At 41.3% G+C, this 15,641-nt stretch overlaps 2 protein-coding genes across 2 annotated transcripts in view; both read right to left on the reverse strand.

Moving 5' to 3' along the window:
• Positions 1–325: 325 nt before the first annotated feature.
• Positions 326–10,209, reverse strand: LOC135094922 (PC-esterase domain-containing protein 1A-like). Its single transcript, XM_063995434.1, has 12 exons — positions 10,190–10,209; positions 5,984–6,157; positions 5,463–5,548; positions 4,920–5,003; positions 4,302–4,444; positions 4,025–4,178; positions 3,391–3,518; positions 2,208–2,281; positions 1,699–1,802; positions 1,285–1,405; positions 857–1,163; positions 326–395 (listed from the first exon to the last, which is right to left on the reverse strand). The coding sequence occupies exons 2-12, from the start codon at positions 6,057–6,059 to the stop codon at positions 326–328; spliced, it is 1,347 nt and encodes a 448-aa protein (XP_063851504.1). The 5' UTR covers positions 6,060–6,157; positions 10,190–10,209.
• A 1,146-nt stretch (positions 10,210–11,355) lies between these two features.
• LOC135095095 (circadian locomoter output cycles protein kaput-like) overlaps positions 11,356–15,641 on the reverse strand; it is a 41,256-nt gene continuing 36,970 nt past the window's right edge. The window contains 1 exon segment of the mRNA XM_063995799.1: positions 11,356–15,641. This exon segment is cut by the window's right edge and continues 33 nt beyond it. Within this exon segment, the coding sequence (XP_063851869.1) occupies positions 15,528–15,641 (114 nt within the window). The 3' untranslated portion in view covers positions 11,356–15,527.

Here is a 15,641-nt window from a genome sequence, read left to right on the forward strand (position 1 = left end):
CTGGGCAAGTAAGGAAGGGCCACAGCCAATCAGCATAGCTGATACAAGTGTTACCCAGGCACTAGAAGAATTTTCTTGAACAGCTTAGTTCACATTGTATGAAATTTTTTATAACTGGATATACTATTGGTTATCAATTGGTTATTTCTGCATCCTCTCCCACTCACAAGGTAGCAGCCAATTACATGTTGCTGTCAGTGACAACTACTGCTACATTCCTACAATGTCATGTCATAAACTTTGGAGCATTACAGAAACAAGGAATTTCATCCCAAGGTAAACAAATTCACAGCTCTTGAAGAGGATCAAGCCTCTGTCAGGACACTCAAAGATGTGCTAGTTTATCCAGGATCAGATCATCATAAACAGTAATTTTATAAACAGTAATTGGCTGCCTGGTGGACAGGAGAGGACACAGGAGTTGAAGACAGTGGGCAGAAATCATCTGTGAATTATGCAAGTGGAACTCAACACCTCACATATCTTGTGTTACTTTACTTCAATCCTGTCTTGAAAATTTGTCCTGCAATGTCTTTGGATATTTGGGGTTAAGTTAAGCAGGATTTTACTGTTAATATAAAGCTTTGTTCCTTATCCATCTATATAAGAAGGCTGGTGAAATAAATTAACTGCCATGAACTAAGCATTTGCTACTACTTGAGTGAGCATGTACTCCAGCTCAGCATCTCTAGGAAAAAGCAAGAGCATCGGCAGTGCAGCATCGGTGCAGCATCCTTAACACTGCTAGTTCCACGGGTATCTGTTCACAGGGTAATCTTTCCAAAACTCATTATGAGTAAGATTAAAGTGATGTCGATCTGGCTGATAGTACGACCTGCTTGGATTGTTTGTGTACCTCTGCGAGGCGATGGGTTGCTGGCCACAGCTCTGAAGTTGCCATGCTACATTAATATTGTCGAACAGTAGCTGTAGTCCCTGCACAGAGCTCGAAAGACCATCACCTGTGAAGTACTGGCTTGATGGTCCATCCACCTGCATGCCCACAGAGTACTGGGAACTTCTCATGTCCCTGTGACTCGACAACCTTCCACTCATGGGGTTGACAAACCCTCTGCTCTGTGGAGGTTTTACTGACACTGACTGGCTGCTGCACTTGCTTCTGCCGCCTCCATCCCTGCTGGGGTGCCTCGCCACACACTTTACTGTCAAAAAATGGCACTGTTAATCTAAAGCTTGGAAGCAGAACCATTCATGTAGTGATCATAAGTTTGGTATTTTACCAGAACTTCAGGCAGGCAGGCAAACACACACACACACACCTACCTCTCTTCTGTTGTGACTCCTCTTTCTTTCTTTCCGAGGAAGGCATTTCATCCATCACTCTTTTCACTTGAAGCCCGAGCTTACCCAAGTGTTTGGTTATTTTTGAATCCAAGTATATCTTCTGCAATGATATAGGTGCCATCATGTGTAAATTACTGTTTCTAGCATTACAAATATTGCACAAGAGAGAGAGAGAGAGAGAGAGAGAGAGAGAGAGAGAGAGAGAGAGAGAGAGAGAGAGAGAGAGAGAGAGAGAGAGAGAGAGAGAGAGAGAGAAATTACTTTACAGCAACCGAAGCAGCAAAAGAAACAACCACCAGTGTACAGCACAGCGTTGCTTCAGGGTGAATGGCATCCCCTGTGTGTGTTGCTGCCTGACAACCCCCCAGCCAGTGCAGTCCACCAGGCACTCACCTTGCTCTCCTCATCCTCCAGGGTCACCTCTCTGACCTTGGCATGGTTCTGCAGCAGGAAGGGCTTGTCAATGTTCCCTGGTAACTCCTCACTGAAGGACAGTGCTGTGGGAAGGAATGCATGCCTTACTTTATGCTATGCTGACATAATGAACTTATTTTCTTTTCTTGTTTTTATCATATCTCTTTGTTTACCTCTCTCAGTATGACAAAGCATTTCTGAAGTGGAGGTGAAAGCAAACATATTCACTCTCTCCACATATACACACACAAATGTACAGTTCCTAGCCTTCCATTCCTGCTGGGAAGTAAGATCAACTCTCAAGCTTGTGTCCTGTACTTGACAAATTTGTAGTCATTCTGTACTATACTCTGAGGGAGACCAAGAGCACTGATGTTGAGGTACCAAGGTGCACGGAAAGGATGGTGACAAATGGACCAGCGTCCTTCAGTAAAACAGAAGTGACATTTGTTCTGCCACAGAGAGGAACCAAAGAAGTGGAGACTAACCGATGTGTGTCAGGATGAGGTTGGTCATGTATCTAACAGCGGGTGGTTCCCAGTGCAGCCCGTCATTGGTTCGTCTGAGGAGGGAGAGGTAAAAATGATCTCATATTTTACTAAAGTTTAATGAATACTGAGTGTGTGTGTGTGTGTGTGTGTGTGTGTGTTCTTACCTATAGTATTTTTACGGGACTTAGTTAAGCCTATATTGTCCTGCCTTTAAAAGTTACGGCATTTTCAGCAGTCACCAACAAGTCAAACGCTTTGGTTGCAAGGCATGTGGAAGCATACGTGCCTGGGGTAGCGTTTGCCTTTCCGGCTCAAAAGGCAAACAATCAATCAACGAGTAGTAACCACAGCACCACAGCATGTAAGTTCCCGTAGGAATGTATTTTGAAGAATAGAATATAGAATATAATGCTCTTTGAGAAAGTTGGTGTTGTATTAAGAAATATTTCTTTTCTTGTTATTTCCCATTAAAAAAACATGAAAGAGACACAGGGCAAGGGAAAGAAGAGAAGATGCTACATTTTCTGAGGATATTTCGCATCTTTTTGACTGAGAGGCAGCGTTGTCCGACTGCTTCATGGCTGTGACTTTAATTCTGGAGCAGTGTTGTTTTTTTGTGTTGGTGCATTTCTTGCATCATCTCTTAACAATCATGTGTGGGCGAGGAAATATGTATCTTTGCACTATTATAGTTGACATCAAGCTAAAATGAGGAAATCAGAGTTGGCACAGATCTCACACATGCAAACTCTAAACATGATGGGAGGATGCTGCCCCACCTCATGTGCCTCTCCTCTGCTCTGTCTGCTGCTGCCCTGAAAAGCTCTTCTTCCCAAGAAAATGGACTGAGAACCTAAAGTAATGAAGAGTCTATTAATAATTCTTCCTGTATCTTACAGAATTACTACCTAGAGTTGGTTCAGTTATGTACACGACAGTTTTTCCCAAGGGCAGTGGTGCCTGTCGTCTGGCAACGGGGCTGTGATTCGTCTCTCAGTAAAAACTCAAAATATTGTATGCTGTGGCAGATCACTACTGAAAATCCATTAAATTTGTCATATTTATCTTTAATCCTGTGAATGGTCCTTGCACACAGAACTTTGTCAGTCAATGCATTCCATAATCTTTCATACTGTGTGTGTGTGTGTGTGTGTGTGTGTGTAAAGCAGAGTGTTCTCACCTGCTGAGTTGGTACTGCATGTAGTAATGGAGGTCAAGGAAGCTGAAGCCAAACACTCTACACAAGTTGTGGATGAACATGTTGGCTTCCAGCAGCATGAACCGCATGCTGTGCTTGATAAACTCAATCTGCCATGATGGTCCACACCACACCACCACCACAGCAGGGAAGCCACAGCCATGCAAGGCAAAAAGATCATCATTACACAGGAGCAACAGAACCATCAAGGAAATTGTGGGAGGAAAGAAGACAGTGAGATGAAGAGATAACCAAGTAACAAGCAAGAAACAGCAACCTAACCATAACTAAAATGTGCACTCAAGACAAAACAGCAAAGATGACAAAGAAAACACAAAGTAACACCTTACATAACTCTAAAGTTTCCCCTTCCACCAAAGAGTCCTCTCCTTTCACTTACAAAACATTGTCCCATCAATTGCTTTCCCTTCACAGCCACGCCATTCTTTACCCTTCCTTTCCCTTCATGCCTCCCCCCCATTCCTAACCCTCTATGTCTCCTCCCTTTCTTTCTTTCCCTCCACACCTCCACCTTTCTTTCCTTCACTTGCATTCCCTTCATGTCTCCCTTCCTCCCTTCCCTCCATTTGCTCTCTCTCCATGCCTCCTGCATCACCTGCTGGATGAACACGCCGCCCTTCACTCTCTCTGTGGCGACGGGCAGGGAGGCCAGCCACATCACCAGGGACGCTGGGGGCAGCATGCACTGGAGGCGGTGGAAGAAATTTGCCACATTCTGCTTGTACTGGTCCTCCTGCTCTGGGCCCCATCTGTAAGGGTAGCTCTGTCAATCACTGTATGTACTTGCCTCTTTGAAGATCCAGCGATATACACACTGTGGCCCAGATAAACCACCACACACTTGTACATATTCACACTTCACCACTACACACCTTGTTATGTCCCACAGGCAGGAATTCACAATAACAATGTCAGGAAGGGGCAGCTTGCCTTCCTCTATGCTCTTCAGTTCCTTCATCAAGGTGGGAGCGGCAACTTGTGTCACGAAGATGAAGCGCACCCACAGCTCTTTCCTCTGTGGGTGGAAGTGGTGTGAAGAGATGGCATAGATGGTGTGTGTCAGGCAGAACAGGCTGAGGAGAGGCAGTGACAGGAGATACCACAAAAGATAGTGTTAGAACAAGCCAGTTGTGGTGAGGATTAAGGATTTAGGGTAAGAGAAGAAGAGAGGACAAAGAATAGAAGATAGACATAAGAGGAGGAGGAGAAGGACGATGAGGAGGAAGAGGAGGGAGAGGTAGTAGTTTTTAGAAAAATGTGGGAAGAGAAAAGAGTGAAATGAAGAGAATACACCATTACAAACAAGAAACAGCAACATAAACCATAATATGCACTCTAGATAAAAGCAAGTAAAGATGCCAAGGAAAACACAAATAAATACAAAAAGATAACACAAAAACGTCTTTCAGAACTAAATACCAAAATGAAGCAGGATAAAAGGTTAGCAAAAGATGAACGACAAGGTTCAAAAGTACAAAATCTGTCATCACCTTGCACTGCCGGACCTCGAAGTAGCTGCGGCCCATCCTCAAGTTGGCAATGTCAATGATCTCATCACCATACTGTGGCACTTCCTCAAGAAAAAAAAATAAAAAAATAAATAATAATAAATAAATAAATAAATAATAAGTAAATAAACCCAATAGGCACATTAAAAAAACATATCTATATAAATAAATAAAATCCAGTAGGCATTTAAAAATAAACAATTATCTATATAAATAAATAAAATTCCAACAGGCACATCAAAAAACATCTACCTATATACTAAGATGGCTCAAACACACACACACACACACACTTAACCCCAATGAGAATGAATGTATAAAATATGAAAAAATAAGATTTTATCACCACATTAAAGAAAGTTACTGAGCTTCATGCATACACCAATCTTCACTCCCTGACACCCCCTCCCACCCAGTGACACCCCCACACACCCTCTGCATTCATCTGTACACCCAAATGTCAGAACTCATGGCTGGTCACACTGCACTCCAGAAGTGTTGCCTCCTGCAGGTGTGGCTGCCTACCTCACTGCCCCGGCGCAGGATTTTCTCAGGTGTTATGACGCCCTGGTGGAGGAGGCACAGCAGGTCCTTGTAGATGCCCCTCATGTCTGCCACAGCGACAGGAAGAGCAAACGAGTTACATGTCAAGGCATTACCACCATAAACTCATTTCAACGAGAGAGAGAGAGAGAGAGAGAGAGAGAGAGAGAGAGAGAGAGAGAGAGAGAGAGAGAGAGAGAGAGAGAGAGAGAGAGAGAGAGAGAGAGAGAGAGAGAGATACTATACCTATGTACTCACCCACAGTAATCCCTCCAATACCCTGTTGAATACCTGGATGTTATCTGGACATGACCATGCCTTCATATCAAACCACACACACACACACACACACACACACACACACACACACACACACACGTGACGCCCTACTCAAGAGACGCTACGGCTCAGACACGCTGACAACACACCTTGAACAACCCTCACGCTACAACCATCGTCACCTGCCACAACCAGTACGAGGGCACCACATCAGCATCACTCACTTGAGTCTCCAATCAGAAGCACAAACTTGTCCTTGAGGAGGTTCCTTGCATCATTCATGGAGAACACGTCAGCCATTGTAGCCGCTGTGATCTCCGGGTGATGTGTGGCTGGTCCTGGGCTGAGGTCGCCGTTGCCTGATGGTCTCCCTCTCTGCTGATTACCTGTCCTTGTCACTGTCGGTCACAATTTATTTATTTATTTATTTTTTCTAAGTTTACGTCACACAAACTTCACATAACAATCCCAACAGTTATAACAGATTTACTCTCCATTTTAACAGGGCCAGGATGGTTAAGACGTCAATCTGCGTCGTGGTCATAATTTTAAGCTACGTAAACAAATGTAGGACTTTGAATTTCATAGGCTCTTAATTGTTACCGTGGCTGACACTTTCCCCCTCTCCTTCCATTTTTTGTATTAACTGAAACATACCAGTAAACCACGCTATATCATCACATTACTATTTCTTTACGGTTACACGAGAGGACATGACAAGTGTGGTGCCTGCTTGCCGCCATTCCCAGCCACAACATGGCGCCGCCTCACAGGCCAGTTGACACCCCGCATCCTCTGTCTCCCTCCACTCCCCCATGGCTTGTCTATTCCCCTGCAAGCCTTAATATTTATCCTGCAGGTCCTGTCGTAACTCAGTGTGTAAACTTACCAGTGAACTAGAGTATAAAGTTTCCGAAATAACAGCGCGGAGGATCACTGCGCATGTTCTCCCTCTCTCTCAGTTCAAGCCATACTGACGTGATGCGTGGACAGTGCACTGGATGGTGGTTCACAACTTCACAAAGCTCTTGGTACACAGGTTCACAAGCCAGCGTGAATCTTATTTTTCCTATTCTATAAATCATAATTGACAGGTTTTTTTTTTCAGTTGCTATTGGCTATAAATATGACAAAAAGTAACATTCGTATTTATTTTATACCACCACCACCACCAACTGAAGCATTCTCCACACACCAGAGAAAATTTCATTTTTTTTTTCTATTAAAATAATCATAGCTGACAGTTTTTAGTTCTCATTGACTATAAACATGATAAAATGAACCATCATATGCAATGTTTGCTCTCTTCCTCCCTTTTTCCTCACCACTATTTAGCCTTGTCATTTTCACCATTGACATTTTCAGTTTTCATTGCAATAAATATGACGAATATATATATATATATATATATATATATATATATATATATATATATATATATATATATATATATATATATATATATATATATATATATATATATTCTTTATCTTTCTTCCTCCCCCCGTCCTCCCTTCCCCGCCACCTACACCACCACCACCATCACCACTGAGCCACCTAACTATAGGAGCGTAATTCAAAAGATTTATGAATAAGGATAATAGGTGGAAAAAGGCAAGCATGTTCCGCGCGTAAGCATGATGGCTTCTTGCACCTTCCCTCATGTTCCTATGTTCTCATATTACAGCGTTTATAAAGCACATATATTCAATTCATATTCTTAGTTCCCTCACCACGATTACTTTCAAAGACCACAGAGATGATTAGCCAGGTTCTCAAAAGTGTTTCTCCTATTAAACATGCACAAATCTTGCTAATCTGTCATTAAAACCGTAAAAAAAAAAAAAAATAAAAAAAGCTTGAACCATTACAACTTCCACGAAAGCCTATTGAAATTATTGAAGGTCCGATGCAAATTAAAATGCTTCAGAATATGGCCCTAAGATGTATCCTCACGACCGTCCCATGCCAAAGGTGATTAATGTTGACGAATTTATATCAAGCAAATAGTTATGGTTCAATAGATGCGTAGTAAATTACAGTGGTGGGATAGGCGTGTCTGACTGACTGCCTGACCCTCGTGGGAAGTGTGAGGGAAGAGGTTTGGCATGTGAGTTGATTAGTTTATCTGTGGTCGCCCTCTCCCCCTCCCATGGGTAAAGGTGTGAAATCTCTCTCTCTCTCTCTCTCTCTCTCTCTCTCTCTCTCTCTCTCTCTCTCTCTCTCTCAGGGTAATTTATGCCAATATCGACACAGGAAGGTTATTTTCATATTAATTGCCTTTGGGTAGGCGTCAGAGAGAGAGAGAGAGAGAGAGAGAGAGAGAGAGATTGCTTCTCCTTAGTAATAGCAAAATCAGTTATAACATTTGCCAGATCTATAACATGTGAATTATCAAACATTAAACTTGCATGATATCGATATTTTAGAGAATGATAATCAAATCACGACTGATGAACGAATGAGCGTGTGGGCGTAAAGACTTGATCATATACGTACTAAAGATAAGATACTGAATAGGTGATTAAAAGGGAGAGTAATAGCAATAGACCAGTCATAACGAAGTGCAGATGTATGATAATCGTTTTTTTTTTCTTTACATACGATACAGCACGCTCTATCCCACTCCGTTCTCTTCCCGTCCTTATCTAGCCTCTCTCATTTCTGTCCTCTTGATCCTTTCTCTTCCTTCTCTGGTCTAGTAAAGGACAAGGGAAGGAAAGAAAAATGGTGGGGAATATAATGGTAATAAGTTTTTTTTTTTTTCGTTACCAAGCCATATGAGAGAGAGAGAGAGAGAGAGAGAGAGAGAGAGAGAGAGAGAGAGAGAGAGAGAGAGAGAGAGAGAGAGAGAGAGCCCACTTCACACTTAAGTCCCACGGGAAGGGGTGGTCCTCTCCCCTGATAGCTCAACTAACGTTTGTCTTAGCACTCTCCCCTCCCATCCCCTTTAATCAATAGCTTGGGGACAGGATGGCGGGGATGGGGTGGTACATTCTCTTTGATAAACGTGTGCATTTTACTTGGTTTGATTTGATGTATACGGTTCTAGATTTCTTAAGGACAGCTATACATTAAAATCTCACTGTTGGTCTCAGAAATTATGTTGCATTCTCGATGGCTGCTTTTCTTACCGTAGTGATGCAGAATTCTTGTTAAATTATCACTGAAATTATTAAAATAGCTTTGAAAAGCATCACAACTTTTACCAGAGCCATCAAACTTCCACCAGAATCACTAAAACTATTAAAAGTCTATGTATAACTTTTAATAGAGCTATTATACTTCCACTACAATCATCATAACAGTTGAAACTTTCCATAACACCTACAGAGCCTAGTAACTGAGACGAGTGCATAAATGGTTGAGAACGTTGATAATCGCCTAAGTGCCCTTTACTCCGCATTCAAAACCTTAACCCTTATTTCACATTATTTTTACACATGGCACTCTCATTACTTTCTCTGTACTGACCTGTAAACTTACCAAGGCACGTACACCACACTCGCCCCGCACTGATCAACCGTGACCTCACCCAATTCACACCTCTGCCACCGCGCCTGCCTTGCCCTGTCACACATCAGCTAATCTCACCACTAATGACCTCAGTTGACCTCCCCAGCCCTGCCCTACCATTCACACCTTCCCCTCGCCTTAGTAATCAGCATCCCTTCACCTACACCCAGCCCCAGTCCGCTGCATGCATACACGCCAGTAGCGCTCCCCCACCTCAATCTCTCGGTGGCTAGTCTTCAAAAACGCTGTTCTTTCGACATAACTATTTTCAGCCACAAAGATGATTACCTGGGTTTTCAAGAGTTTTTCTCCTGTTAATAATGTAGAAATTTTGTTAATCTGTCACTCGGACCATAAAAACACCCTTAAAAACCTGACTTAATTTATAGAGCCTTTTGAAGTTGGTGTGGCCAGATGCGTCTCAGAGTATGGTCCTAATCTCACCCCCTGGCGCCTCCCAGTCCCTCCCCTCGTCATTTCACAATAACTGCTGAATAGTTTGGCTCACTTTGTAATATTTTCAAAGTACAGTACTCGGCTCTCTTGTAAATTTAATTTCAGCAATGTTAAGTAAACTCCTATGAGATATCCATCATATATAATGAATAACAGGTTAGTCATCGTTTATTACCGGGTGTATTCTACATTCTGGGGTGCTACGTATTACATTCCGGATTTGAACTTGTTTGATATAAAAGCCGTAAATAGATAAGTAAATAAATAAATAAATAAGTAAATAAATAAATAAATTAAATAATAATAATAATAGTCCTGCTTTTGGGAATGATCTAACAGGCACCTCACAAGTGTTCTCCATGCAAAAAAAAATAATAATAAATAAATAAATAAAAATAAAATAAGATAAAATAAAAAGAATAAAACAAAATAAAAAGTAAAAAGAAGAAGCCTCATACCACGAGAAACGAGGCGAGTGGTCGGAGCAGGACGGCCCCGGCGACCATGCAGGCCAAGTGCTTCCCGATTTCAGCGATCCAGGTCTCTTGTGTTCCCTTCAGTGCTAGTATAACAACTGCCTGCGGAAAACAGTCATGAGGGAGCGAAGCGTTTCAGAATAAGGACATAGAAAGGCCTGTATTCTTCGCTTTGTTTCCTTATCAAGAGCATTTTGAAGACCAGAGAGAAGTGAAATCGTGTTTTTCCCCATTAAGAATACAGAACGCATGCTAAATTATTGTTGGCATCAAGAAAACACCCTTGAAAGCCCAAGGAACTCCCCTGATAACCAGCTGGAAGTTGACCGTGGAGGGTCCTTGCGGAACCCCACCACGGCCATCCCAGCGGTCTTCGGAACAAACACAGATAATCGTATGACTCAATTAACAAGATAAACAGAATGGCAAGGCACGCACCCAGTGAAATAAATGGGATGAATTACCATAGACAGTGACTTCCCTACGCACTTCCTCAATCATCCTACACTGTTCCTGGCTGAAGGACTCCTCACACACACTCAACTCCCAAGCGCACCTCACACCCACTCCTTCAGCCGTTATTCTCTCCCCGTCCTCTCGCGTACACCCACCTAATTATCACATATACCTCTTGGACACCTTACCAGGTGAGCTGGTCTTTAGCAGAGATCTACCGTGCAGGCGCGGGGCACGTGGTAACAAGTAAAGAACTGCAAAGGGTGAAGATTCCCCCAGCGGAGCGGCTACAAGAAACACGCCACTGTGATGCCAGGCGGCCCATGTGTCTTTCGGCCCGTGTTTTCTCACCACTACTATTTTCGAAGGTCAGATAGATGATCACCTGTGTTTTCAAGAGTGTTTCTCCTGTTAACAATGCAAAAAAATTATTGATCTGTCACTAGAACCGTAAAAACCTCTTAAAAATAAGTGTAAATTCAACTAGACCCTTTGGAATGTAGTGGAGGTGCAAATGGGCGGTGCAAGAATCCATATTGACTCAAGATAGAATCGTGAAGACTTTACTACATATTAGAAACCCACAGTAACTTCAGTTGCCTGTCAGGAGCTGTCAAGGCACTGGAATGTTTGAGTGAAATAATTACTTCACACAGGGAAAGAATAAATAAAACCATATCATTATTTACACATTTTCTTTATTAGATATAAAAATAATAGATTAAGTATTGGAATATTTACACCGGTATTTTCAGTGATCACAATCTTGACACCTTGTTACTCTTCTTATTAAGTTAGGTACTCTTGATATATCATGAGAGAGAGAGAGAGAGAGAGAGAGAGAGAGAGAGAGAGAGAGAGAGTCATCCCATCCATACCCTCATCGGAAATATAGTTATTATTACGTATATCTTCTAAAAAGAGAGAGAGGAAAAAGATGTCCTTGTGTACATTTATGGACTAAACTTTTCAATACAAGGAAATATTTTCTTTAACATTTCTAGTGTGTGTATGTGATGAAGTATACAGGTGATGCATTAATAACATCATAATTTTTTTTTTCACATGTTCGAATGATTTACAAATGACAAATGGGGTGATAATGGCAGTGACAGGACTAATAATAATAATGGTGATGATTCCATTTTGTAATACTGCTGAAACGCTGGGCACGGTGGTGGTAGTAGTAGTTGAAGTAGTAGTAGTAGTAGTAGTAGTAGTAGTAGTAGTAGTAAGAAAAATCCTTAATCCTTTGACTGCTATGACTTCTAAAGCTTAATTCAATGTTGTGTAAGTTAAGAGCATAATATTGGAAAGACGACGAAAGAAGTGATGGGTGTTCAAATCTTTCGGTCTGTATAGTTTTATTCGGCCCGGTAAAATGATCAAGAGTTACCAGAATGAGGCAACACGTCATACCATCAACAGCAAAGTAGTAATGGAGCAGTTCAGTTCCTCTAGTGACTGTAGTTTTATTTTAAATCAGAGAAATCATTTAGGGTCACTCAGATGACTTTATTTTCAAAAGCCACGTAGTATATTTAGATGTGGGTGACTTTTCCTAACGGTGATGCAGAATTCGTGTTAAACTGTCACTATAATCATGAACACATCCTTGAAAATGCTTCCACTGCAGCCTGTTGGAAGTACAGTAAAGATGAAAGGTTTGGAATATGCTCCCACTGTCACTGATATATAGCAGTCTCAGGGTAAGGCCGAGGTGTGACAGTCACCCTCATAGACATCGTGTACAATACTGATTTGGATCATTATACAAATACTCAACTTGCATTAGAGTGGAAGAATTATTGGCTACTAAAGAAATGGAAGAAGGAAATAATGACAGACTCACAAAGAAGACTCAACTTGTATTAGACGAAGAATTACTGGTTGCTGAAGGAACACAGGAAGGAAATGATACTAAACCAACATTAGAGTTGAAAGAATGACGTTACTGAAGGAGAGGAAGGAAATAAGATGCCAATTACGAAACTCACATTAGAAGTTAAAAGAATGATTCGTCAGTAAAGAGAAGAAAGAAAGGGGGAAAGAAATGATACCAAATTCACATACAAGTTAAAAGAACGTTGCTAGAGGAAAGAAGAAAGAAGAAACACTAAAACCCACACATAAATTAAAAGAACAATTTGTTGGAGACGAAAACAAAAACACTGGATTTAAACCCCAAATGTCCCTCAAAAAAACATCTTTAAAAAAAAAAAAAAAACCTTGTTACACTACTACATGATGATGAATGTATGATTGTCACTATACAGAAAAAAACACGTACATACTGGCACTCATCAGTTTCAAAAAGGATGTATAAACTTATGGTGAATGGCAGAAGGGAGGTCACAAACAGTCACAGCTGCCTTGTATGTGTGACTGCATGGCCTTTAGCTGTCTCCCCATCTTTCTGGCTTCCTTATGTTATGTATCCTAGGACTTCAACTTCGTGTATGTGCTTTGATGACTGTATTATGTATTAGTGTGTATGAAAGGTTATGTTTATGCTATGGACACTATGGCTGTAATTATGTATTATTTTGAAGTGGCTTTGTATGATTGGTTAGGTTAGGTATACTGTAGTTGCGAGATTTAACATGTGCATTCACGGCTATGTATAATGTAGGTGTATGAATGATTAGATAGATTATGAACTGTGGTGAGGGGTGGGTGGATGGGTGGGTGGGTGAATGGGTGGAGTACAGTGCCTTGTTTAGTCTTCCCAATTTCACACACACTATTGACATGATTTATAAAACACTTACTGTTATATTAAGATTTTCCTCAGTTTAATTCTTAACTTACTTTTGTTTCTTTTTTTGCTTAATCTTACAAATCTCTTGGTGGTGGCTGATGGGGTAAGTGTGGATGGTGTGTGTGTTTGTGTGAATGTGTGGTGCCTTGTCTGTGCTGCCTGTGTGGGACTTATAGATAAACAATTAACTAAGAACAAAAAAAAAAGATATTCTTCCCCATTTTTCGATCTTAATGGTAAAATTTATCATCATCGTCTCCTTTAGTGTTTTTATTGAGAGTGTGGCAGCTCAGATGGCAGTGTGTCCAACAATACAAGAAGACCCTGGTTTGAATCCTAATTACAGCTTGTTTTTCTGGGACGAGTGGTAAGTTCACCCGGCCTTTGCATGGGTACCGGTAAGCTACGACTGGGAACATAAAGGTGGTGGAGCAGGGAACTCGTCACCCTACTCCACATACTAGGGCGAGGGAGGGTGATGCAACCAGTGACACTATCTGCTCCATGATACCCCATTACAGTACCTTCTCCAGCTTCAAGGACGATAGTGAGTGGAGATGTGATATAAAAAAGTGCTTAAAATGCCATTCACTTCTACCTGCTTGTCTCTCATCCCTGACTAATACAAGAAGCTGCCGATGCAAACTGTGGTTCACCGCCATCACACGCACGTCCCTGAGGTGGCAAGGACAAGCTACAAGTTCAATGAGTTCGTTTTTCTTCAGAGGAATGAATGAATGATATGTTGTGTTGGTTATCAAGATTGTTTTTGTAAATTAATCGAGTTTTAAATTCTTGAAACTTTCATTTGCATATTTTTTAAGTAAATAAGCATTTGTTTATGTACTATTCTTTCTTTTACTCCTTGGGCAGTATTCTCCACAAACACTGCAACAGATATATATATAAAATCTTCCCAAATTAGTAAACCTTTCCACATATACTTTAAATAAACATAAAAATTTCTCCAGTTCACTTAAGTCTTTCCTTAAATACTTCTCATCCCAGTATCCCATCCATTCCCTTCCCAAACACTTGCCTGAGCTTGTGCACTCGTAATAAATAGACCAATAAATACTTATAAAAGCTGAAACTTCCTTCCCTTACTTTACACACGACCTGAGGAGGGTTTGAAAGCTGCCAGTTGAGGAGAGGGTCCAATACTACATCACTGACTGAAATAGGCATCATAACAGAGAGCTTCCTTGCTGATCCTGTGTGTGTGTGTGTGTGTGTGTGTGTGTGTGTGTGTGTGTGTGTGTGTGTGTGTGTGTGTGTGTGTGTGTGTGTGTGTGTGTGTGTTAAAAAAAAATATGTAACTTTACCACATCAGTTACAAATGGACACATCTTTTCTTCCCTCTCAATAAAGGATGGCACTGGTGGTGGTGGTGGATAGGTGACAATAACAGTAGTAGTAGTAGTAGTAGTAGTAGAAGTAGTAGTAGTAGTAGTAGTAGTAGTAGTAATGGTGAATGTGGATGGGTCTTCTCAACTAATTAAAAAATATCTTGTTGAGATACTGACTACTGGGGACCTTTGGCTTAGAGGAGGAAGAGGAGGAGGAGGAGCAGGAGAAAGAGGAGCAGGAGGAGGAGGAGCAGGAGAGAAGAGATGAGAATGGGAAATGAAAAGCAAAGAACAATAACAAAAAAGGCAAAGAAAAAGAAACCGTAAAAAGAAAACAAGGACACAAGAAGAGAAAGGGAAGAAACTGAGAGGAATAAATAAAGGAAGGGCATGACAGATATGAATAAATGGGTGAAGAAAGGTGAGGAAGAGAATGGTTAGGCAAAAAAAAGTAGAAGAAAGGAAAAAAAAGAGCAGAAAAGTTGAACAAAGGGCAAAGAAGAGAAGGAGAAATAAAAGTTGAAGAAAGGGACAAAGGAGAAGGATGAGGAGGAAGAGAAAAAGAACATGAAGAACAACAAGAAAGAGGAGGAGAAACAGGAGGTAAAGAAATGACAAAAAAAAGGAGACAAGAAGTAAAATGTAAATGAAGGGTGAGGAAGAGGAGAACAAGAAGGCATAAAAATAAAGGAAAAAGGGGATGAGAAGAGAAACAGAAGATAAAGATGGGTGAGGAAGAAAAGGATAAGCGAGGCTATTTTTTTGGTGGGTGAGGTTGGGTTGTGTGGTGATGCTGAGGATTGGTGGTCGCATTGGGTTGAGCAAAAACCATCTGAGCCTGGTGGTGTGACAGCTGGTAGGGCAGAGC

This window comes from Scylla paramamosain, chromosome 47 (genome assembly GCF_035594125.1).
Source record: "Scylla paramamosain isolate STU-SP2022 chromosome 47, ASM3559412v1, whole genome shotgun sequence".
In the NCBI taxonomy this organism is placed as follows: domain Eukaryota; kingdom Metazoa; phylum Arthropoda; class Malacostraca; order Decapoda; family Portunidae; genus Scylla; species Scylla paramamosain.